Source organism: Anolis carolinensis, chromosome 3 (genome assembly GCF_035594765.1).
Source record: "Anolis carolinensis isolate JA03-04 chromosome 3, rAnoCar3.1.pri, whole genome shotgun sequence".
Lineage (NCBI taxonomy): Eukaryota > Metazoa > Chordata > Lepidosauria > Squamata > Dactyloidae > Anolis > Anolis carolinensis.
This window is the reverse complement of record NC_085843.1, coordinates 210,792,894-210,819,228: the sequence shown is the minus strand read 5'-3', so window position 1 is coordinate 210,819,228 and position 26,335 is coordinate 210,792,894. Positions and strand designations below refer to the sequence as shown.

The 26,335-nt window shown below is 38.9% G+C and overlaps 1 protein-coding gene across 3 annotated transcripts in view; it reads right to left on the bottom strand.

Annotated features, from left to right (window-relative positions):
• Positions 1 to 16,339: 16,339 nt before the first annotated feature.
• rnls (renalase, FAD dependent amine oxidase) overlaps positions 16,340 to 26,335 on the bottom strand; it is a 172,173-nt gene continuing 162,177 nt past the window's right edge. For 2 of the 3 annotated variants that reach the window (XM_062977481.1, XM_062977482.1), the window contains exon 7: positions 16,340 to 16,601. In XM_062977481.1, coding sequence (XP_062833551.1) covers positions 16,449 to 16,601 — 153 coding nt within the window. In that variant the 3' untranslated portion in view covers positions 16,340 to 16,448. The remainder of the gene's footprint in view (positions 16,602 to 26,335) is intronic. The other variant, XR_010005015.1, reaches the window with a different exon arrangement.

Below are 26,335 nucleotides of genomic sequence, written 5' to 3'. Positions count from 1 at the left end.
ATGCCTGCCATAGATGTGGGCAAAACATCAGGAGAGAATGCTTCTGGAACATGGCCATACAGCCAAGAAAACTCACAGCAACCCAATGATTCTGGCCATGAAAGCCTTCCACAACACTCCTTAAAATGCCTTGGAAAGTGTGTGTGGTGTGCAGGCTCAGGAGAGAAAGTGTGGGTGCCTGCCTGTAGCACCTCTTCTCTAGAGTAAGAAACAACTTTAAGAACTTTCTCCTTTTAATGCCTTGAAAACTGCATGTGGCATGCAGGCCAGGGAGAGAAAGCTCAGGCCTGCAGTGCCTCTCCTCTAGAGTAGAAAGCAAGAATTTGCCTCCTGAAAGCAAGCACCTGTCTACAGCTGTGCCCCTCTCCTCTAGAGTAGAAAAAAAAAATCTTTAAGAACAAGCATCCTTAAAGCACAGGCACCTGCCTACAGCGCCTCTCCTCTGGAGTAAGAAACAGCTTTAAGAACTTGCCTCCTTTAAATGCCTTGGAAAGTGTGTGTGGCATGTAGGCCCAGGAGAGAAAGCTCAGGCACCTGCCTGCAATGTGTCTCCTCTAGAGTAGAAACAGCTTAAATACCTAAAACGACGGGAAGGGGAGTCTGGGAAGCCACCCCATAATGGGCCAATAGAAAACTGATCTTTTGCCACTCCAGAGCAAAAACAGATATCTGCCCTCCCAAATTCGGGAGGCTCCCAAATATAGATTGGGGCGCCCACCGAAAACCGGGACACAAAACGGATCAAGGTTTACCCAGGTTGCACAACTCTATTGGTTAGGGATTCATTGCATCTTATCCTATGTAATCAATAAAATAATATAAAAGAGGAAACCAGTATAAATTCAATACAGAAGAACCAAAAAGAAATGCAGTGCTCCAAACTCACATAGGTCAATAGGGAAGGACTGAGAATGGAAGGTCGAAGATAAACCGGTTTTTGAGGCCTTGAAGGCGTTACATTTTGTAAGGGACATGACATCTTGTGAACTAAGCAAAACCCAACCAACCTATCACTCCATTCCATTTTTCTCCAATTGCTCCCCATTTCCACTCTTCGATTTCACCCAAACCTTCTTCTATTTTTTGCTGCCTAGCAACAAAACCATGTGGTGTATTTCCTCTTACCATAATGCTTTTTCTCTCTACCTCTCTGCCAGAGAAAGAGTCACCCACTCCAACACATTCCAACATCTTTAAATGTATTAATTTGTTAAAGCACAAGTTTACCTTTAGGGTCAAAAAGGAAACGTGAGCCAAAGAAGGAGACAACTCAATGACACAAGCAACTAGCTATTTCCAAGCCTTGTATGCATTTAAACCAGAATGCTATTGGTATTCTGTACTAATAATATTACTTTTGTTGAAGGTGGTGCATTGGTAGCATGAGAAGCCAGTCAATGTCTACAGAGCAGGATTTTTGAGAACTAAATCTCTGGCAAAAGAGACATTGGTGAAAAAGTTTCCAGCTGTTCCAGTTCATCTGGAACCGTATGCATTCTCAAAATTGGGATCAAAAGCAGAATAAACAAATATGGGTCAACATGAACTTTGTGAATAGCTATAATGAGAAGAAGAAAAGAACTTTTTTTTTTGCTGGGCACAAGTATGAGTCTAACTGCGATTTAAAAACAAAGAAGCAAACAATATTGCATTTACAAAAAGTTAGAAATGTATCTGTTATAAAAGTTAAGAAAAATGGATAAGATTCTGTATGGTCTTATATAGCTAGACTGACAAAACAGAACTATTGTAGCTGCACTACAAACCCCCATGTACGGGTGATATGTTCCTGGACTTTGTGTGGATACACAAAATCACAGATAACAAACACTATTAAAATGATGGATTGTTGGAGGACATAGAAATGCATAGAAATGATATATTTGGTTGGATGTGGATAAATTAAAATTCAGGTACCAATCCTGCAGATACGGAGCTCACAGTGTCTTTCTACCAATGCCATTACCACAAACACCTACTTCATAAGCCATGGATGATGATAAACATGAATCCCAAAAGTTACAAGGAAGTAAATTCATCTTAAAATATCATAAATTCTGAATACGATGCCAGCCTGTACTGCCTAGATCAAATGTACTACCCTTTCCCCCCGAAAATAAGACAGTGTCTTATATTAATTTTTGCTCCCAAAGATGCGCTAGGTCTTGTTTTCAGGAGATGTCTTATTTTTCCATGAAGGAGAATTCACATTTATTGTTGAACAAAAAAAAATAAACATTTATTATATACTGTACAGTAGTTGTCATCACAAACCAGCATAACCAGACAAACTGTGAATCCCGTCAATAATTTCTTGTTACTACCATCATTTCCATGTACATCAACCATCTATGGTATGTACATTTACTAATCTTGCATGCTCTGGTGTTTTGTTTGGCAGGCATGCTTCCAAACAAAAACTTTGCTAGGTCTTACTTTCGAGGGAGGCCTTGTATTTAGCAATTCAGCAAAACCTCTACTAGGTCTTATTTTCAGAAGATGTCTTATTTTCGGGGAGACAGAGTACTATCCGAGTTAAAAAAAAAATCAGTATTATCACTGCAATTTTTTGCAATGATAATACTGATATCAGCATTATCATTGCAGTATCAAAAAGGAGTTCCTAGTGGTGCAATGGGTTAAACCCTTGTGCCAGCAGGAAGCTGACTGAAAGACTGGCAGTTCAAATCCAGGGAGCGGGGAGAGCTCCAGCTTCTCATGATGGTAAAACATCAAGGTGTCTCCTAGTCAATGTTCTTGCAGATGGCCAATTCTCTCACACTAGAAACAACTCAAGTCGCCCCTGGCATGAAAAAAATTGCACTATCAGTATTTAACCATTGCAAAAATGATAGAAGAGACAGTGTACACATGTTATCCACCGTGCTTAACAGGCCTGACTATCAGACACTTGTTGTTTTAAAAACGTTATTTTTTCTACTATTATAGAAAGCAAGTGAAGATTGAAGCAAAAGAAAATGACAAAGTGCTATATTTTAAGCAACCTTTAAAAAAAGCTTTATTTGCAATATACATAAACCAGTTGCACAATGGAAAAGTGCATTGAATTCCTCCCTTGTGCTAACTCAAGAATGTTGTTTTGATGGCAAAACAGACATTAAGCTAGACAGCAATGGTGTTGTATTGAGGCTAGTTTCTTTTATCATCTTGCTCCTTTCTAACAAAGAGCAGAAAGAACAGATTCTTGTCTAAGCATCTGTAGACATGGATATCTAAAAAATTAACTAGGGTTTTATGAGATGTTATTGACCCTTACCATTCTATGAATTTTCCTCTCGTTTTCTTACTTATTCCAATTGACCCAAGAAGCTGTGAAAATAAACACATACATTTTTTATTAGATTTCACAGGACAGGTATTTCAGAGCATAGTTGAAAAATACCTTGAAAATTGAGCTGCAGAAAATTTATATGAAAATTTTATGAACTTTTCAGAATTGTTGATGTAAATTTGACCTAAGCTATCAGGTGAAGCTTAATTCAATGATTTTTCCTACTTACTTTCTTTTGATGGAATTTTGAACTGTCTTTTCAAGCAATTCTCCTTTTTCTGTGGAAGCTGAAAGGTCTAATGGAGGAAATATGCCTTGATGCACTGTTTAGTAAAGACTAGTATGAATGTAAACAAAAAGGAAAATGTATTTATTAAATAATCCGAAGATAGTAAAGTTTTCCCCTTGACATTAAGTCTAGTCAAGTCCAACTCTGGGGGTTGGTGCTTATCTCCATTTCTAAGCCAAAGAGTTGGCGTTGTCCGTAGACACCTCCTAGGTTGTGTGGCTGGCATGACTCCATGGAACGCCGTTACCTTCCCGCTGAAGGGGTTCCTATTGATCTACTCACATTTGCATGTTTTTGAACTGCTAGGTTGGCAAAAGCTGAGGCTAACAACAGGAGCTCACCCCGTCCCGCAGATTTGAACCACCGACCTTCCAGTCAGCAAGTTCTGCAGCTTAGTGGTTTAACCTGCTGCACCACCGCAGCACCTAATCTGAAGACAGGCATTGTGCATTTGATTAAATTAATCCGAGTTAAATCACTATGTAACAAAATGTGAAAAAAAATGTTTCTGGTTTTTATTGTTATTTCCTGTTTAACTGTGCAGTACTTACCTTGAAAGTAGTTGTTATAACCCAAAACTTTGTTTTTTGTGGCTGCCACAAACTATGTTCAATTGGTTGAGACTCTATGAGATATTCATTGAAAAATTATAGCAAAATGTGTTGCAGGATGTCCTGCAAAAACAACGTTTTTGCAGTTTTATACACTTTTTCCATGTTTTTATGATAGAACCAATTAGGAAATGACATTTACAACTCAGAGTCACCTTTGTTTGTTATCTTTTGCTTTGAGAGTACTATTCTGTGCACCCTGTACCTGTACCTTTTTGCCGTGGCCTTAGGCTAATACAATAAACTATTTGATGATATAAGCCAAGAGCAAAGCTTCTTTTTTTACTCAAATGCTTTTACATGCACATCTACATGCAATGTTTCATTATAATGATGATGTAATGTGCTGCATGATTTGGGGTGGTGTGAAAATTTGAAGGACAGGTGGGGAGGGATTCACAGGGTCACGCCAAACATAACATTATGATGCAAGTGAATTAAGCTAGTAAAGCAATGTGTGCAGGTAACAGGCCTGGTTGCGAAGACCATTTGTAATGATAGAAGCAATATTGTTATTGTTGTGATGGACTTGAATACATATATCAGTTATGAAGGTGCATAAATAGACCTTATGGTGCTTACCATGTTCTTCACCCGATGTCGTTCTGCATTCCTGATAAAATTTATGTCCATTCCATCTACTGATGTAATTCTTCTCCATTATTTCAGCATGTTAGAAGTATGCAATACATGTCTTCATGCATTATTTTAAGGCAATTTCTCCCCCAAACCAGTGGTTCTCAACCTGTGGTCTCCAAATGTTTTGACCTTCCATTCACAGAAATCCTATCAGCTGGTAAATTGGCTGGGACTTATGGGAATTGTAGGTCAAAACACCTGGGGACCCACAGGTTGAGAACCACTGTCCTAAATATTAACTGAGCTACATAAATGTAGTTACAAATAATCTAAGGAACCAGCCTCCAACACCCACGTTAAACCGTGAGAAGCTGCTTCAAGTGATGGGAGATCTGTAGCATGGTTGTGCTCTCAAGGATGATGTGGCCAGCCTCCTCTTGCCATTGAGATATGATATGATGCTGTTACATTATGGATCAGGAACAGGAAATGGCTGGTCAAGTAATGCTGCTCAATCAGGACACCATCTCCATCTCTTGAAGCAATTCTCTGGAATTGACAGTTGTGGCAATAGTGCCATGGTTGTCAACACATAGCATAGCTGAATGTGGGATAGTTATGAATCCACATCTCTAGGTCACAAAACCATAACTCTAATGCATGATGGCAGCAACCATTATTATGCTAATTTACATTTCTTTCCCTCCACCCCTCCCTTTAAGTGAAGGAAGAATCTTCAATAAGACTTCTGAAGCAAGCAGATGGATAAGGTGGTCTAGTCATGATGGGCTTTCAGCTAGTACAATGTAGTGTATACCCTACCCTATGACCCAATTTGGTATACATAACGTCATTACATGCACATAGAAATATAACTGCACAATGTGCAACTACTTTACAAGAAAAAAAATGCTACATAAGCTGATGAAACATCATCTTCCATATTTTCTTGGATATCAATTAGTTTAAGGAATCTGTCGCCCAACGCCCTGCATTGTCCAGCATCCCCCTCATCTCATCCCATGGGTGAAAGTGTCCAATGCCAAGGCTTCCCTCTGTAGATCCTAATGTAACACAGGAAGTCTCATGTGTTGGGCTGGGCTGTGGCACAGCTGGTTAGTAGCCAGCTGCAATAAATCACTACTGACTGAGAGGGCATGGGGTCGAAGCCCGGGTCGGATTGAGCTCCTGACTGTTAATAGCCTAGCTCACTGCCCACCTAAGCAGCTCGAAAAAAAGTTGCATCTGTTGAGTAGAAAATTCTAATTACCACTTTATGCGGGGAGGCTAATTTAAGTAATTAATGACACCATAAATACTGCCAGCAATATGCGGAAAGGAATGAGGAAGTACTACCATCAAGGACTAGGTGTCACAAGTGGATGATGAAGCGGAAGCTCTCCCTGTGGCTGGAATCAAGTATACCCCCATGAAGCCGGAAACTAGAAAATGTTAAATTGCCCCTCTGTCTGTCTGTCTGTCTGTCTATGTGTTGTATGTCTAATGGCATTGAATGTTTGCCATGTATATGTGCATTGTGATCCACCCTGAGTCCCCTTTGGGGTGAGAAGGTCGGAATATAAATACTGTAAATAATTAAATAAATAAATAGATGTGATGCTGCTGCAGCATATGCTGGTTTCTTTTGTGATGGAGCCCCGCTGGATGTAGCTGTATGTCATGGGATGTGCGCTGGCAGGCTCCGTCACAAAAATAAAGAGGAATTGGCATTGCCACTGAAATTTATCCCGTCTGATGAGATAGTAAAGCCCTCTTCATGCATTACACACACATATGACAGACACATTAAAAGAAGAGCAGGACCACTACCATTTCCAGCCACATCAGTAAGGTTTGTGGATTGTGCAGATGCCTCTATGAACTTAACAACTTCAGTGTATGAAAATAAGGTGAGTATCCAGCACAGAGGTGAGAGCCAGTGGTGTGATTCTCATTCCTCTTTCAACAGGGGAGTGCTCTACCTATGCAAACAAGGCTTAATTTACAAATCCAATCTTGTATACCTTTGTCAAATCACTTTTGACAGAAATTAACATCAACACATTCATTGCATCTTCTGGCAGCACATCCCATTAATTAATTATGAATTGTTTTTTAAAGGACTTGAATTTGATGTGGAAAGAACTTTGTTGCTGAATGCAAGATGTCCAAGGTTCAGTCTCCGGCGTCTCCAGATAAGAATGGAAAATATTCCTGTCTGAAACCAGGGAGCGTGGCTGTCAATGAGCCAGATGGTCTAATAGATCTGACGTGGTATAAAGCAACTCTCTACATCCCTGTTGTCTAGCGACACGAGAAGGAAATATTTCATTTCTATCCTACTTCTACCCCTTGAATGGTTCTCCACTCAAGCAGTGGTTCTAATTGGGTTGATCTGGGGAATGGTAGTGATGGAGAAATTATTGGGGACTATTTATCATGTGCCTTCTTTAGACACATGATGAATAGTCCCAGTAATTTCTCCATCACTTTCATCATTCTTTAGGGGAATCTGCCTATTCAATCATGTCTAAGGATGAAGCATATTTCTGTGTATTTTAGGGTACATCCCTCTTTGTGCAGCTTCAGGATTGTCAGGTGAAAAACAGGATCTTTTATTGTTGTGTAGAAAAGGGAATTTCAGCAAGTTGCTTGTCATGCAAACACCACCTGCTGAAATTCCCTTTTGCACAAAGCTACAAGAACCCTGTCCTGTCTTTCACCTGGCAGCCTGATACAGGTTGAATGGTGAAGCCCTGCAGGTCTCACGGGTGTCCCATAGAGATCGAATGGGTTTGCCAGGCAGAATCCTCTAGCATGCTAGGAGTTCATGGCCAGATGTGCAACGGCTCTTTTGTAAATTAGACAACAACAAAAAAGGAGAGGGATATGTTTCCAGTAAATGAAACTGAGGCTACATGCATTTCCATCTGCATCAGGATTTAACCCCACCCACACCTGAAACAAATGAACAATATGTGCTCAGGAAAAAATTCAACATTCTGTATGCCTAATGGCAAGATTAATAAACAAGATAAAAGCTGAAGAGAAATCTAGATGGTGATCCCCAACAACTAATAAAACATTAATGCACAATTCACTTTAGAGTTGCATATATGCATAATAACTTTTTTGTGGTTTTGGTTTTCACTAAGATTTTATTGGTAGGGTTGCTGAAGATAATGCATTTATGTCATGGGCTCAAATAACTGAGAAAGAACTGCTGGTGAGAAAGGATTTTTAAAAGTTCTTTTGTAATGCTCCCTGGGGGGATTTTTTTTTTGCCACATTTTGGCTTCCTCGAATGGTTTTGGGCCCAGAAAAGGCCTTAAAAACAACAACAGGAATTAAATAGAAAATGACTTTTGATCTCTCTCTATTATTAAAAACATAGTCTGTTCAAGATCCCTCTGTGCCTAAAAACATGGTATTTCTAAGACCTCTGAACAAGAGAGCAGGGTGGAGTGGAGTGAATGTTGACTCCTAACTTCCATAGTAAAGACAGAAGCAATACTTTTGGAGCAATGAAGCCAAGCCAATCTGAATGCATCATTTCTAAAACATATGTACCCAGTGGTGGCTAGTTGCTCCCATGACAGTAGGACGATGAATCCATTCTGGTTTTAATCAGAACATAGAGGAAGTTAACAAAAATGTGGAACCTATTTTGGGGCCGGGGAGCAGGTATCTTGGCTAACGTATTTATAGTTTGCATGAAAATCCAGAATGGAATCACTACCTCTCTGAGATGGGAATGCCCAGATTCTATTATAATAAGATATATGCTTTGGGAGGATGGGATGAGTTCCAAAACATTTCTTCTGGAACCAGTCCAAACTGGTTCTTCACACTATCCATCATATTCCAGTGGAACTGGAGAAGCAATTTGGTTGGCAGTCATGATTTTATTAATGCAGTTGCCCTTTCCCCCATTCCTCAGGGCAGCGAGTAGACTTCTTTTTGGTCATCTTGAGATGGGGGTAATATTAATAAATGGTACTTTCCCATATAGTAAGGGTTTTTGGACCATAATAAAATGTTGTTTTGCTCTTACACCATCAACTCCGCTGACCTGGCCACGTAGTCTGAATGCCCGAGCACCGTATCCCAAAGCAATTACGATATTCCCAACTCGAGAATGGAAAATGGAATGTTGATTGACATGATAAGAGATTTAAAGATTGGCTTAAAGCTAAACATAAAAACTATGGCATAGACACCAAGAACTGGGAAGCCCTGGCTCTTTAGCGCTCTAGCTGGAGGTCAGCTATGACCAGCAGTGCTGTGGATCTTGAAGAGGCATGAATGGAGAGTGAAAGGGAGAAACGTGCCAAGAGGAAGGCACATCAAGCCAACCCTGACGGGGACTGCCTTCCACCTGGAAACCGATGTCCTCACTGTGGAAGAACATGCGGGTCAAGAATAGGGCTCCACAGTCACCTACGTATCCATCACCAGGACACTGCACTTGGAAGGCCATCATACTCGAACAATGTAAAAATGTTGTTGTTGTTGGTACTTTCCATATAGTACAGTACTGTGATATTTTTTAAAATAGAGGCCCACCAGACTCCTATGAGATCAGCTCAAGAACCTTAGTTTCACATGCCATTTTAAAGTAAGTTGTATATTTGCTACACATGAAGAGGGACATGTTTCACTTTTTCAGATTGTCTATAATGCAAGGGGTCAAACTAAATTCACACAGAAGATGAAGTGTATGTTGTAACTACTCTTAAAATCTTCTTAGAGTATATTTCATCTTACTGTATTGCTATCCCCCTTTTCAACAAAAAGCACCCAGCGTAGTGAACACATCAACATAAATACTAAAAAAAATCCTTATAAAAACCTAGCCCCTGAAAGAGAAGTAACAAATTAAAATAGCTTAAAAGATTACATGTCCAGTGCCTGTCTGAGAATAAGGAAATTATCACCACACTCTAAAAGCTGGCAGATTTGGGATATGCTGATTTCTTCTGGGAAGGAGATTAAAGGTAGCCCTTGATCTGGTGTAAAGGATTTCAGAATTGGAACAAAGAAGTTTTAGGACTGGATCTTAATTCTAGACTGGAGATATTGTTAAATGGTGCACAGATGCAGATCGCAACATCTGTTGCACATGAAGATGGAATAGCTACTCAGAGAGACTTTGCTCCTGGGTAAGGCTATTGGAAATCCTCCAATGACAATTCCCTGTTCTACGAAATGAAGGTCAGGGTACAGGGATGGCTGCATTAGGAGCACAGCAATGAATGGTAGAAAAAATATTTTGTAGCACATTTAAGACTAAGAAACCTATACGATCCAATCCTAGGTGGTTTTACTCCATGCATCTCAAGAAGTAGACTCAATTCTATGAATGTATATGCTATCAATGTCTATCTCTCATCCTAAAGACTCCTTTGTATATGTGATCCAAATCAACATGCCTTTGATTTGAGCATTGTATTATTTTTTTAATCGTGTCAGAAGTGACTTGAGATTATACTGCAAGTCGCTTCTGGTGTGAGAGAATTGGCCGTCTACAGAGACGTTGCCCAGGGGATGCCCGGGTGTGTCAGCTGGGAGCCTTGTCTCATGTGCCCCCAAGCTAGAGCTGACAAACGGAAGCTCACTCTGTCTCACAGATTCGAACTAGCAACCTTCAGGTCAGCAACCCAACCTTCAGGTCAGCAGTTCAGCTGGCGCAAGGGTTTAACCCATTGCGCCACTGTGGCTCCTATTTTTTTCAATGCCCACACATCACTATGGGTGGGGGACTGTGCCTTTGACTTGAAAAGAATTACCTGCAATACTATCTATCAAAATGTACTTTTTAAATCTGCTTTCAATAGGATAGAAAGGGGATGTTTGTTACTGATCTAATGCTAATTTATGGTTATATCCCCATGTAAATACAGAAAAAAAAATTAATTTTCTTTTCAGTATCAGGTTCCCCCATCCACAAATTTCTTATGCATAATGCAGGTATTGGACTCATACTCACATGTTGTTAGATCTTAAGTACTTTCTCTCTCTCTCTTTTAAAGCATGGTAATTTTCTGCCTGCAGAAAACATTGAAGATGGAGAGAAAAATACTGCTCACTTGCGATCATTCATCATCCTCAGCTCCTGAACAGGACATGTGGGCTGACAGTTTGTTAATTGAGCTTTCCCAACAAGGCATCGTAAAGTTTTATTTTGACCAAAGCTGCGCTCACTAGCCAATCTCCATTATATCACGCAGCCACTAACCCCATTTCTCAGCTGAACACACATATGCTTTTTATTTTTAATGATCAGCTTCTGTCAACTCCTAAAGATTTCCATTATTCTTACTCTCAATATTATTAATTTTATCTAAGTTTACAGTCTAACAGATGTTACTGACTGGAGTTTTGGCCCATCAACAATCCAGACTTTAGCCAGAATCTAGAAATTAGTGAGATAATGTTGGATGATGTGAATATGTTTAAAGTAACGTCACTTTTCCCCCTAATTGTGCTATTGTGATCCTGTCCGTGGTGATTTCATTTAGATATATTGTCTGTCTGAGAATTTTGGTTGTTGTTATTGCCACCACTGTCTCCTTCCCCCTCTTTCTCCTTCTTGAAATGGATATCATTAGGCTTTGTAGTAAGAGTTCTTGGGAAGGGCCACAACAGTGTTTAGTGGTTTGAACTTGAACAACTGTCTAATTGTGCATCCCATTTGTGGCAAAAGCGTCTTCAGTTCGACTCTTTGTGGAAAAGGTGGGCTATCATTTGTTATCAATGGGTTGATTGCTGAATTTAATACAAATAATTTCAAAGGTTTTGGGTAAGAATTCATCAGCATGATCAGGGAGGTAATCCCCCATAATTGGCACTATGCAAGTATCTTTCAAAGGTTAAAGAAAGGGTATTTCCACCAGCCACTATTCAACCAGAGGGTGAATATACCAAAGCAAGCATTATGTTATCCCAAATATCACTGTTATTTATACTTTCTGTATATGTTATTTATACTTTCTGTATATATTTCAGATTTCAATATTAATGTCAAGAATACGTAGTATGATTTTACATAGGATTTGTGCTACATTAGAACAGTAAAGATAAATATCACTTAAGTAAAATAAACATTAAATATTAAATAACCAAAAATAATAATGTGTAAACAGTAAGCTAATCTAGGAATCTGCTATTGCAACACATCCAATGAAGTGGTATAAAAAAATTAGGACTAAGTACGTTCCAGTCTACTTGGAAGCCATGAAACTCATTCCAGAAGTGTGTTTAAGAAATGATCCAAGAGTCCAGAAGAGCCTTGACTCCCAGTGTGACCGTCATCCCACTTTCTTTGTAGTTAACTTGTACCCAGTATGCTTTATTATGCCAATTGTTTGCCTTAGATAGTTGAGCAAATAGTTTTCATGGTTGCCTCTTGCTAGCATCAGGGCAAAAAATGTGTCCTGTTATGTGTCCTTTTTGTGATTGCAGAGGTTCTTCCCACTGCTCTGACCTAAGCCCTCCCTTCCTCAGATAGTCCCTGCTCCAGACACCAGCACAGATTTCAGTGGATGATGTTATTAATTAGAGTCTAGCTAAATGGATGTGGAAGAGTGGCTGTTGCAATGAAACAGTGAGTCCTGTGAAGGAGAGAGTGCAATTGCAGAGCACTTACGTTACGTTTTTGATGAAGGATCTTGGCTTTAGAACTGATATGTAGGCCTTGTAGTCAGGCCCGTAGCTAAGGAGTTAGGGATTTAGGGGTTCAACCCCTGCCCCCCAAATTTGCAGGTAAAAAACCCTCTGCTTTACTGATGAATTTTAACTTGTTAACCAAATCCCCTGCCAAGTACAGAAGCAAAAATTAGAGACCCTTAGAACTACAAGCACTTTCTCAACCAAATTTGGATGATTCGAGCTATCATTGCCTACCTTTCTACCAATTTACATTGCAATAGCAGCAATAGCTGACATAGTGGAAGGCCTGCCAAAAGGTGGATTGTAGCTGGCAAAGCCTAGGGTGTAGGACGGGGATGGGGTGAGGGCGGGATTTGACCTGGATTGCAGGTGGAAATGGAGGAAGCTGTGGAAACTGAGGTGTCTCCCACTGTTTCATCTAATCTAAGCCCTGTCAAAGATACAGTAGCTGTATCATTGGACTTTATATGATAACCAAGTGAAAGCTCAATTATTGCAAAATCCACAGACTCCATTGCCAGGATATGTATTTTCTGTGGCTAAGAAGAGGCACCAAATGGTTCAGCAGATTTTCTTGGTTGGCCTACTCATTTCATCTACAAGGTGCACTCTGTAAGTACTGTGTGGTGTTTAGAGGAGAAGTTGGGGGTAAAGGTGGTCATCAGAAGCTTGGTGCATTGGTTGCTAAACAATTTATGCAATGGAAAAATGCAATAAGTCTTCAATGGACATCAAAGAACAGTACCATCAGAATAACTTGTGCTTGGCTGAAAATTTCTTGCTAATTCACAGTGGAGAGTGTCTTGATGTAACCTGTCATCATGAGAAAGGAAATAAGACAAAAGCAGAAGAAAACAGAAATAAACTTCTGCCAATTGTGGAAACGTTTTCATCTTGGATAAAAAAGTTTCAACCCCTCCCAATTTTTTTTTCTGGCTGCGGGCTTGCTTATAATAGCTGTCAGGCATGAAGGAATCTTAGAACTTCCACACACACATACACACACAATTTGGGCATAAGAATGAATGGTTCTTCTCATTTTAGTCAGAATTAACGGCTTCAGATATTCAAAGTTTGACAAATAATAGTTCATTAAAGCAGCCATGGAGTTACTGGATTTCCATCAGTCACAATCAGCATACCTAATGTTTGGAGTGGTGGGAATTAGTCAAGCAGGGGAATTCCAGACAAGAATCAATTAGGGCCAGCTAATACTTCCTAACAAAGGATTCCCCTAGGCAGCTACCAGCCAGACCTTGAAACTGCGGGCCATTAAAATGCTAATCATGGTGGCAAATTGCAACAGTCACACCTACCTCAAGCAGACAAGAGTTCTTTCCTCCACTCTGGATACTCTACAGATATAAAAACCTCACTTACTTAGTTTCCAACAGACCCCCCAACCTCTGAGGATTTCTGCCATAGATGTGGTTGAAATTTCAGGAGGGAATGCTTCTAGAACATGGCCATACAGCCTGGAGGACTCACAACAACCCAATGGTTAGGAAGTTTAAATGCTATAATTTCACAGAACTGGATGCCCAAATAGACTAAACTATAATCTTCAGTGGAATCATGAAATTTTCTCTCACCTGCCTTATGCTTTTCTTTAATTGGAAGTGCAATAATGGTGTAGTGTGGAAACATGTCATGTTACCAAGAAAAATCTGGTTTTTTGTACAGGCCACTCCAGACTTTACTCTAAGTGTATACAGTACAAGGGACCATCCTTACTATGAGTGACTCAGTGAGGATTTTACCACACTAGCTTGTCGCATTGCGATTACATTGTTTCTGGAACAATATTTCACACCGTGATCCAATTGTGTGATCAGTTTTCTGAACAGCTTCAGTGTTTGCCCTAGCAGTGCATAGGTACTGTATTTTTTCTTCCCTTGTTTTGCTGCGATTGTGCAATCACATATTCAGCATTCTCCCAAGACCTTCCTTACAGGTAAGAACAATGGAACTACAGCAATATTGAATTCATTGATGTTTTTCCCATCAATGAAAAGAGACAGCCCAGTCATGACTATGAGATAGCCAAGATGTCGTGTGATAAGCCCCACCAACAGATGCTTTTATCCTGCTGTAATAACGCTTCCTTGTGTGATAAAATCCTAAGACATGGATGTGGTGTATAGAAGAGCTTTTAGTGGTCATCATCCCTGTGTTGAGATTAGGTGGAGTTCCAGTGCTTGTTCTTTCGGTTAATAACACATCTGTTTGCTAAAAGGTTGCCTTGGCTTTCTACTCCCAAAATCTCATGAACTAAGTGACGCCTGGCACTTAATAATTTGCTTTTATTAGAATGTCCTGTTTCATTAATTTTAGCTACTGGTTTTATTGTTTAAATTGTATAACTACATTACTCTGAGCTTTTAAAAGAGAGAAACCGTATGGAACTGTCCTCATATAAACAAAGAAATGAATGAATAAAAGTGGCTTCATACGCCAGAGTCATACAGCTATTTTAAATGTGGAAGAAAGAGCACAAGATGGTATTTCCTTTCAACTATTTACATGGTTCAATGGTTCTGAGAAAGGATAAGATTAAAATTTACTGTGACAGGCTCTAAATGTTTTCTCCCTTTTATCTTGCACAAGGAAATATTATGCCCAGTTTTTGTACTTCCTGATACTTTGCAATCACATCATATAGAATCATAGAACACAAAAGGCTTCTTTTGTAGCTCTCTAATGATACAATATGCGTGCCAATGTTGTGTGGTGTAGTTGTTTGGGTATTCAACTAGGACCCTGGAGATCAGGGTTTGAATTCCTACTTGGACATGGAAACTGGGTGACCTTGGAGAAGTCACACTCTCTCAACCTCAGATGAAGGCAAGGGCAAATGTCTTTTGAACAAACCTTGCCCCAAAAACCCCACAATTTCCTTAGGGTTGCCATAAGTCAGGAATGACTACAAGGCACACAACAATAAGAATACAATATTCCAAATTCGAGGTGGTAAATTCTAGAGGTCTGCAATTCAGACAAAAGGCATGCCATTTCGGGATCCATTGTCGGCTAACCCCACATTCTATTTACTGGGAAGTTACTCAAATGGGTTTTCATTCAGCAAAGATTTAGCCCATCGGCCACAATGGTAAACTTTAAAGCCTCAAACCTCAGTCATTTTAAGGCCTATCTGCATGAAACCTCATTTACAACTGCAGGCCTGCCAGGTTTCAAAACAATTCACCAATCTACTGATTTTTAAGAATTATTTTAAGGTTTAACCATAACATTTTTTTTAAAGACAAACTTCAAGAGAGGGTTCTAGAAATTGTAGTTGCCAGTTGTGTCCATTCTCAGCCAATCAGAGCATGAACACAACCAGGTCTTTTATTGGTTGAGAAACAGAGAGAGAGAAAAACTTCAGCTTCCATCATACTTTGAGAAGAACTCAGAGACTTTTCAACGCCCGCCCAATGCAAGTGCTGCTGGGAAAGCGAGTTCCCAGCAGGGCCCTCTTTGGAAGAGCATAGGAAACTTTCCAAACAGAAATGGATGGACTGCTGCCACCAGGGAGGGAGAAAAGATATGGCAGATCCCTGCCTCAGGTATATTGTAGACTTAACTCCTTCCTCTCCAGGAACCAATAAAATCTTGCTCCCTGTTTTGCTGGGCTTTGCGGCTCCCTCCTCCCTGTTCTGTTTTTGGATATTATATAAAACGAACCACCAAATATTACAAATCAGTTTTGCTCAAATTGATTTGGGCCCAAGCCTAGTAAATTCTCACCTATTTCAGGGGATCATATTGATGGAGTCAGAAGCATGCTGTCTTTCTTCATGTATTTCTTACACCTGATGAAGCTCGAAAAGTCATCAGTTGGTATCCTCAAGGCAGAACAAATAAGCAACTAGTACTGCAATAAATCTGTGAAACATCTAAAGACTTGTCATGATTTATTTCTTAAAAATAAGGGACAAGTACACCATGTTTCAGTATATTAATGTATAATTCATCATAAAAATAAGTTGATATGAAGAAAAAAAATCTACAAACTGGACTTCAAAGCCTCCACTATAGTCATGGCTGAATCGATGCACCCATCAAAGTTGGAATGAACAAATCCGTCACCTCCACATATCAGGAATGGTTTTGTATGCAGAGTTATTTGTCCTGGACTCCCAGGGAAAGCTGTGGTCACCTGCAATAGAAAACATGTGGGGGGAAAAGAATAAATAAATAAATATGTAACTTCTCTTTAAAAGAAGGAGCAGAAAAATAATCTGTTGATATTAATAATCACTGGCATCTATCACTGCAAATAGTTCACATCTAATGGTATTATCTGTTAACATCTGATCCAAAGGAGAAAAGAGATATAAATCTATTAAATTCACAAAAGCCTACTTTGGAAATATGAATCTCAGTGAACCACAACACTTGCCTCTAACAAGTATGGCCAACTAAATCACTTTGTGTCAAACAAAGTGTTCTGCTTCTTCAGTTTAATAGAACCATGATTCTTTTCTCTATCAAAATGGAAAGATCTAAAGTCTTCTTTTCCTGCATCTTCAAGCTCCTCTTTCCTCCTTACCAAGATCCACTTATTTTCCTTGCTGCTCTAGTGTTAGATAGTGTATTTTATGATGTTTATACTTTTCTGGTTGTAATTGTTTTAATTATACTGTTTACTGTTTATGTTTTAATTATGTAATTTGTATTGCTTGTTTATGCTGGGCTTGGTCTCCATGTAAGCTGCCCTGAGTCCCTTCGGGGAGATAGAGGCAGGTTATAAGAATAAAGTAGTAGTCATAGTAGTAGTAGTAGTTGTTGTTATTGACACAAGGACATAGTATGACACAGCAAATGAGATCTCTATGCTAGACTTCGTATCACAAAATCACAAGTCCAACACTTCCCAATAGGACTGTGTGATGTATTTTCGGATGATGCGTGCAGATCCCAGTAAGGTGGCCTTTTGCAGTTGACAGATCGTAATTTTGTCAATGTTTATTGTTTCCAAATGCCGGCTGAGATCGTTTGGCACGGCACCCAGTGTGCCGACCACTACAGGGACCACCTGCACTGGTTTATGCCAGAGCCCTTGCAGTTCAATCTTGAGGCCCTGATAAAGGCTGAGTTTTTCCTGTTGTTTTTCGTCAATCCAACTGTCACCTGGTATGGCAACATCAATAATCCAAACTTCTTTATTTTCCACAACTGTGAGGTTTGGTGTGTTGTGTTCCAAAACTTTGTCAGTCTGGATTCGAAAGTCCCACAGTATTTTTGCATGCTAATTTTCCACTATCACTATCACTATCGCTATCACTACCACCACCTCCTCCTCCTCCTTCTTATTATTATTATTATTATTATTATTATTATTATTATTATTATTATTATTATTATTATTATTATAGTGGTGGGATGTTAAAGGGTTTCTCGTTGTATCCTATCATTTTTAGAGAATGACATGCTGGTGCAATTGTGTGTCAGAACAATGAGAAACGCATTTTCTCCAGTGTAGCCTTTGGAGCTGCAAGTCAGGTAAATGAGTAAGTAAACCGAACTAGCAGAGTTCACTAATTCATCACTAATTCATACCAATCCATTTTGGCATGGTCAGAGGCCCTTCTATACTGTCCTTATATCCCAGGATCCGATCTCAGTTTATTTGCTTTGAAATGGATTATATGAGTCGTTACTACCATATAATCTGAGATAAGAAGATAACCTGGGATTGGATCCTGGGATGGAAGGACGGTGTAGAAGGGGCCTGAGTTGATCTTTCTGAAGCTAAGCATATCTGGGTCTGGTTAGTACCTGAATGATAAGACCATTCAGAAAACAAAAGTATAGGTTGTTTCTGCAAATCCAAAATGGAAAAAACTTCAAAAACTGCATTTTTTTGCCCATCCCTTTTTTGCCAGCTCACATAGTTTTTTCCTTCCACTGGGCCAGTGGCGAAGTGAGCACCCTGGAAACAAGGGACAAGCACAGCGTGGATTGGTTGGGCAACAGGAGCTTGTCAGTATTTCCTGAGCCCATGACAGATGCATTTGGACCTTTCCCTTCACAGACGGCAGGTTTTTACAGGGGATTAATGTAAGTCTAGCAGCAAAAACAAGAGTGCCCCCCTTTCCTTTCCCCCATCAAATGTTTGATTGTGGCAGATTGACAATTCCTTGAGAAAAAAAAATCAGTGGGGGCTGGATATGTAACTAGACTCCTTTCCCATCCATTGCTATTTCACCATGCATATGCAAATATTAATATTCCAAACACCCACTCACCCCCAAATCCAAAAAATAAAACTCTGGTTCCAAGTATTTCAGATGAGGAAAAATCAACCTGTCTCTGTCCCATTATGGGCTGGAGCAATTGTGGGATACACATTTATCACACACACAAGCAAACAACATGAGAAACTCCCATCTGAAAGAGGAAAAGACAGATTTTTATATCACGTATTTATTCGGTTCTAAGACCCCATCGAATGTAAGATGCACACCAACTTCAGTGCCACCAAAAGGGAAAAAAAAGTTTTGTTTACCCCAATTTAGAGATGTTTAGATGGGGAAAAATGCATCTTAGAATGGAAGAAATACAGTATCTATCTATCTATCTATCTATCTATCTATCTATCTATCTATCTATCTATCATCTATCTATCTATCTATCTATCTATCTATCTATCTATCTATCTATCTATCTATCTAGTAACCTATCATCTATCAAACTGAATTATTTAGATAGTCTAAACCTATGTCTTCTACCAGTTAAATCCCTTCTGCAAAAAACTGAGGAACTCTCCAGATGTTTTGAGGTCGAAATCCCCTTTTCATTAGCCATCCTGTGTACATGTTTGTGACAGAAACTACAGCTCAGAACATGTGGAGAGCCAAATGTTTGATATCTGATTTTTAAGTTTTTTTTAATGAGTACTACCTTTCAGTCTCACTTATTTTGATTGAAACGAACATCTCTTTGCCTCACTTACCGTAGTATATACCTTAACTTCATTATCATAGCTTTACATTTTTTAAAATGCTGAGCCTGCACAAATATGTCTATTCATTTCTCTTCCAAGTAATTTTTACCAGTGGAACACAGGAGAAATGTGTTTTCAACCCAGTACTATTATTGCAACTTTGCTGCTCAGAGAATTGTTTTACATTTCCCCTCTCTCCCACCCAAATTACTAGTGTGTACATCTGTAAATTCAGCATTTTTTAAAAAAAAAATGGAACCAAAGAACATTAATAACCCAAGAAACAAAAATAGATAAATATAAAACAAAGACATATAGGCTAGAATAGTTTTGGTTGGCACAATATGTTTTCTTGGGTCGCACAGTGGTGCCAAGGGAACACAGACAAACGACATATCTAGAACCACAGAATCACAGAGTTGGAAGAGATGTCCAGTCCAATCCCCTGCCAAGAAGCAGAAAAATCACATTCAAAACACCCCTGACAAACGGCCATCCAGCCTTTGTTTAAAAGCCTCCAATGAAGGACATATGTAGGCGTAACTATTATATCTGCAAATATGCTTTGTCAGATCTTGTAGAAAGAGGTATTCTGTACCTCTTTCCCAAAAAGTAGCCAAGGGACTGATGGATGTAGATCTGTTTTGTGGGTCACTAATGAGTTACCAGGGTATATTCTGTCCCATAGTAGTTGCCCTTGAGGACTGAAGGAGGGAGGAATAGCTTTAGTCTGGGATTGGAAATAACTCCTTTTCCTCCTCTAAGATCAAGAGCAACTGGAGTGTCCCTAGTTGCACCTCTACAACCAATCAGTCGCTAGGAAATGATCTGTGCTTGACCGTGCCTTCCCTGTTGCTGTGCAAATGCAGAAACAACTAGACAGAGGGATCACTGGATACCACATGCTGTAAATATACTGGTGGAAACTAACACTCCAACCGCATAATGTAGGATTTTAGTCTGGATATAATTTTTCTGTTGGTACTGAGTAGCCTATTTCCACAATGTCTTATTACCTACATAGCCTTAGAGAATGGACTTTCTCCCCCTGCTCTGATTGCCTACAGTGGCCTCACATACACAAAGCATATTTAAGGAGTAATGAAATGTCTGACCAATGGCAGTACGCATAGTAAAATATTATTATTATTATTATTATTATTATTATTATTATTATTATTATTATTATAATATTTATTTCTTGCCTTTTCCTTGATAATGGGACTCAAGATAAGTAACAACAATTTAAAAAAATACCAAAGTTAAAATAAAACTATAAAATACAAAAATGTATATATAATTTATTAAAAGGCCTTTAAAAAAAACTCTATACAACCCACTAAAAAAACTTAAGAACAGCACCAGAGAGCATTAAAAGCCCAATTTCTTCATTAGTTTCTAAAAGACTGGCAGCACAGAAATGTTTTGACCAGCTGCTGGAAAGACAGCAAGGATTAATAATAATAATAATAATAATAATAATAATAATAATAATAATAATAATAACAACTTTATTTATAACCCACTTCCATCTCTCTGAGGGGACTTGGAGTGGTTCACATGGGGACCAAGCCTGATCAACAGATAAAATAATACGACGACAGCATATATAATTAAAACAATAACAGTAAAATAACATTCATAAAATAAATAGTGAGCATCAGGAACAAATTGTCGGGCTATTAAGAAATTACAGGGATGGCAGGCATGTGCATGGGCCCTCCTTGACTTTCTAAAGAGGGTGTTTTTCAATGTCTGGGAGCAGCCACTGAGAAAGACCTGTCCGTACGCTGTTAAGGGCTCTACTGAGTTCATAAAGGGCAACATGGTCCTTTAAACAGCCTGACTCCAATTTGTATATATGGCAGACCAGGACTTTTAATTGTGCCTGGAATATATTGGCAGCCTATGCAGCTTTTGCAGCAAAAGGATACTGGTGACATCTGACCCCCAAACCCCTCTAAATGGTGAAAAATTGCACCGCACCCCCCCCCCCAAACGGCTCTTAATCATTTCCCTTTAAATTTACTTTGTTGGGAGAAGAGACAGATTCGTTTTTGCATCAATAGATCTGTTTATAGAACAAGAGCACAGTATAAATAAAAAGGATCATAGGCTGCGGTTACTGCTGATGCAAATGGAAATAGCTGTTTATATGTTTACAGATATGGAATTTGCTTAAGCTTTTTAAAAGGACAGGTCGACAGATTAATGTCAACAGGGCAAAACGACCACTGTTATTTGTCAAAGCCACTGCCTTGAGATGAAAGAAGAGAAACAGAAATACTTGAATCTGTCCTAAGGAGATGGTCACAAAATATCAGAAATGTTCCATGGGAATGTAGTAATAAAGGTTATACTGTAGTTAACATATGTGGTGAAATGCCTGCTTCTTTTTCTTTTCCCTCAGCCTCAGGGCCTTTCCACACAGCCATATAACCCAGAATATCAAGGCAGAATAAGCCAAAATGTCTGCTTTGAACTGAAATATCTGAGTCCACACTGCCATATATCCCAGTTCAAAGCAGAAAATGTGGGATTTTATTCAGCTGTGGAAGGGGCCTCAGATTCCTTCATCTGTATTCATTTCACTTAGTCACTTAGATGATCCGTTCCTCATCTTTCGCATGGATCACAACATCTTCTCCAAAGGCCTCTAGTCGTATCTATTTCGTGCAGGAGTTGACCAGTGTACCATTGTGCAACCATGTTCATCTCTCACATTATACGCCATATGGAATCCATCAGACTATTGAGTGGGAGGATGACCAAAAGGTCTTGTCTATCTCCTCGGGCACCATGTTGCTGTGGCATTGCTCCAGTGCCCATCTGTTCTGCACATCACGTAGTCTGCAAAGTGATTTTTGAGTTTGGCATCATGGCGTAGAGGATCTTTCACTTTCGATAATTTTCAAACATCCTCATTGTGCAGTGCGTTCTCTCTGCTTTTGGAGAGACATCTCAATGAGCTGTCTTTTGAGGGAGATGTGCGACCTGTAGTTGTTCCAAAAGGGCCTCCGTCATTGTCCATGTCTCTGCACCATAGCATAGGGCTGGTAACATGGTCATGTCGAACAACTGAGTTCATAGAGATTTATTTCCGGTTGACTCTGCAGAAGCTTTAATAGAATTGTAAGCGGCCCATCCTGCTTTCCTGCGTCTGTTCAACTCCGGCTTCAGCTGAAACCAGAGATGAACTGAACTGAAGTATGTATTTGTATTGTTATTTATCATCATTAAATATTTAGATCTTGCATTTTATTTAAAGATCTCAGTGCAGCACACATTAAAGACAATCAAATTTAAAATGGTATATATAAACTTGTATACACAATTAAATAATTTTAAAAGGATATAACTAATTAAGCAATTAACAAAGGTAAAAAATTAAATCAATTAAAACCATGTGTAGTTTTGTAAAACCAATCAGGTCCCCAAATATTTTCATTAACAATCTTTTTTTTTTAACCTGGTATTCAAACAGCAACGATGTTGGTCTCAATCAGGCCTCTGAGGAGAAAGTCTCACATGACTTTGTACAACATACATTTCTAATTAATGGGATACAGAGGAGAGTCCTTCCAGTAGACCTTAAACCTTAGGCTGATGCATATATCTTGTAACGCTTAGGACGATATCATATTAGAGTTATAAAGCACAGGTCTGAGCCTCCCTATCGCCTGTTTTACTCCTGCAGAATTCTGGGAAATGTAGTTTAAGGAAGTTGAACACCTCTCTGACTGAGAATTCCAAAGATTTTGCCCTAAACTACATTTCCCAAAATTCTGTAGGAGCAAACTGGGCAACTGGGAAATAGGAACCTCCGCTTTAGAGCTCTAATGTGATGTTAGAGTACCTGACTTGCTTCTTCTTTTCTTTTCTTGCTTATCTTATCTCTTTCACCTTTTCCATTCAGGTATAGCTGAGAATTTCATGCAGTGTATATATTTTTTAGAAAATCATTCATGGAAATTCATGAGTGTCTTCATAAATAGAATGGAAAGAATTTGTGATGAACTTGAAAGAAAGCAAAACTCCCAGATTTGTTCACTCACTTCTTTCTTAGCATCCCTAACTGGTTGTACTCCTGGGTTGAAAAAGCAACCTTTTTGGACTATAGCATACCAACCAGCACAATCACTTGCCTATGCTATCTATGCGATGCTGGGGATTATAGTTTTAAATAAAATACTTCTCCAAGTTCGGCTTCATCCCCATGTCTTTTCCTAGCCTGCCACCATCCTCCCTGCTTGAACTTGCAAGTGCCCCTTTTGTCCTAACTTTATCTTTCTTTATGCCTCCATCGTTTGTATCCGTTCCTTCTTCCCTAAGATCTACTTAGCCATAGCCTCGTTGGCTTCATTTTAGCCACATCCAGAGACATGTTTACGGAGGTGCCACCTTCTTGGGATGGGTGACTCTACAAAGAGCAACTCTTTTAAAACAAGGACCATTTCTTCTGAAACCTATGAATTCAACTTCTAGAAATCTTGTTTTGTCATGCATTAAATATATCTGGTTTCTGCTGTCTTCTGCTGGTCTACATTTAAGTCAGAATCCTGTTGGTGCACTTTGCTATTGGTCACACTTTTTTCTAGGGCAGTGGTTCTCAACCTGTAGGTTCCCAGATGTTTTGATTTTCAACTCTCAGAAATCCTAACAGCTGGTAAACTGGCTGGGATTTCTGAGAGCTGTATGCCAAAACATCTGGGGACCCACAGGTTGAAAATCACTGTTTTAGGGCCATGTAATGTTAGCAAATGAAAGCAGACAAAATCTGCCAGCCCCAAGTAGCCTCTTTCTTCAATGCCTTACTGCTGATGATTTCAGCAACATATATCTTTCCTCCCTCTCCTGCTGTACAGACAGAAATCCACTTATTCCTGACCACTACCATCTTTGTACTAAGGATGGGAAGAATATTCATAATTATTTATGCCTGTTTTTTTTTTTTTTAAGTTTACTGACAGTTGTGAAATCCTGCCAGGAGAAATAATACACCAAATAGATTTTTCTGCAATTTCCTCCTGGTATTTGACATCCCAAATGTTGCAAAAGAATTACTCTGTCGAGGGGAAAAAAAATCACATTTTAAAAATCAAACAAACTTTAATTCCACCCCCTTTTTATTTTACAGAATGGGTTTCTTACACAGAAAACACGGCTTCCTGTAGAGGAACCTATATTCTGTGCAGAAAACAATTTTGGGTGCTGAAAACAAGTGTTTTTTTTCACAAAAGAATTATTCCACTACATTTCAGGACATTTGGATACAGAGAGAATACTATGGTAGAATATTTGTTTTCTCCCTCAGCTGGAGAATACTATTGTAATGATTTGTGCTTGCATCCAAGAATGAAAAAAATCCATAATTTACATCCATTCTTTGCCTCCTGTCAGTGTTATGGCAGGCACATTTAGCTTTTGAAATATGAACTGGGTGATTTGGTATGGGAATCCTTATAAAAAGCTCAACACACTTTCAGAGAAAAGCAGGACTGTATAATAATGCAGATTGCTATGGTAAAAGTGACTGGATGCTGATGTCATAGTTGGATGGTGTTGCAGTGTTTCTCCATGCTATAGCACAATGTTTGAAGAGGCCTTTTTCTTTAGGACTAATCACTGGTATTGTTGGGGAAAGAGTTAAATCCAATCCACTGCATATCGTGTTCCTTATCAGCCCCCTTCCAACTACTCTTTATTAAAAAGAAATAGAAAACAGAAATAAATTTGCAACTTCCAGTCACATATTTTAGACTCCTTTATAAATTGAGCTTCAGTTCATAAGGAACACAGACTACGAATTTTATTTTCCAAGCTATCTAAAGCACTCTTGCTCTAGGGAGACTACATTCAACATTCAAAAACAGGGAAGTCTGCATCCAGCATTAATAAATCTGAAAATACTATAAAAATAAATCAACTAGGTACAGCCAAATGTCTTATCTCAAGGAGCAAAATTACATAGATTTGTATACAAACAAAAGTACACACAAAATTATATAGACATCAGTTGGGATCCTGTTGATTAATCAATAGTTGAGTGGACATATTCAATCAATTGTTCAATGGTAAATAATTCCAATTTTGTTTGTGAGTATATTATAGTTTGGAATACTAGTACAAAAAAATCCGAAACGAAATGATTTTATTGATCAGCCAATTGGCTTTATCAAACACAATATAAAAACAACTTCCAGTATACATCTAGTCTGAGTAAAATTATAAATATATAAGTACAGAGATAAAAAAGTGGGGATGGCTAACTTGTAACCAAATGTACCTAATCTTAGGTATATATATCAGTTGTCCTAGAGGGAATACCAGGAGGATTTAGGCAATTATTTTTTGAAACATTTTCATTTTACTTTCCTTTGTGTTATGTTTACTTTTATGGATTTCATTAATATGTATAAAAATTATATGAATAGTGAATACAGCGTTATACATAAAGAGATGGGCAAAGTGTAGCTCTGAAAGTGTTGCTGGACTACAGTTCCTAGAGTTCTGCACCACTGGCTATGATAACTAGGGCTGCTGAGAAGTCCAATAACATCTGGATGGCTGGCCTTCACATCCTTGTGGGGTGGAGTATATTTATCATTTTCAATACAAATAACAGCAACAAGAACAAAAATGTATTATCAGGGATGGGAAAATGTGCTTGAAGGTCAGATAATTTGACTGGATCAGTGTGCTATGCACTTTGACTTAGGTGATGGAGAGACACAATTTCCTGCTTTACTCTTAGAGCACAATGGCTTAAACTAGCCACGAATGTTAACACTGAACCCTGTTTAGCATGAACTGGATGCAACCTTATGCTAGATAGATCTCTTAAAGCAGGGGTCCCCAAACTTTTTAAACAGGGGGCCAGTTCACGATCCTTTGGACTGTTGGAGGGCCGGACTATAGTTGGCCACCGAGCAATAATAATTAAT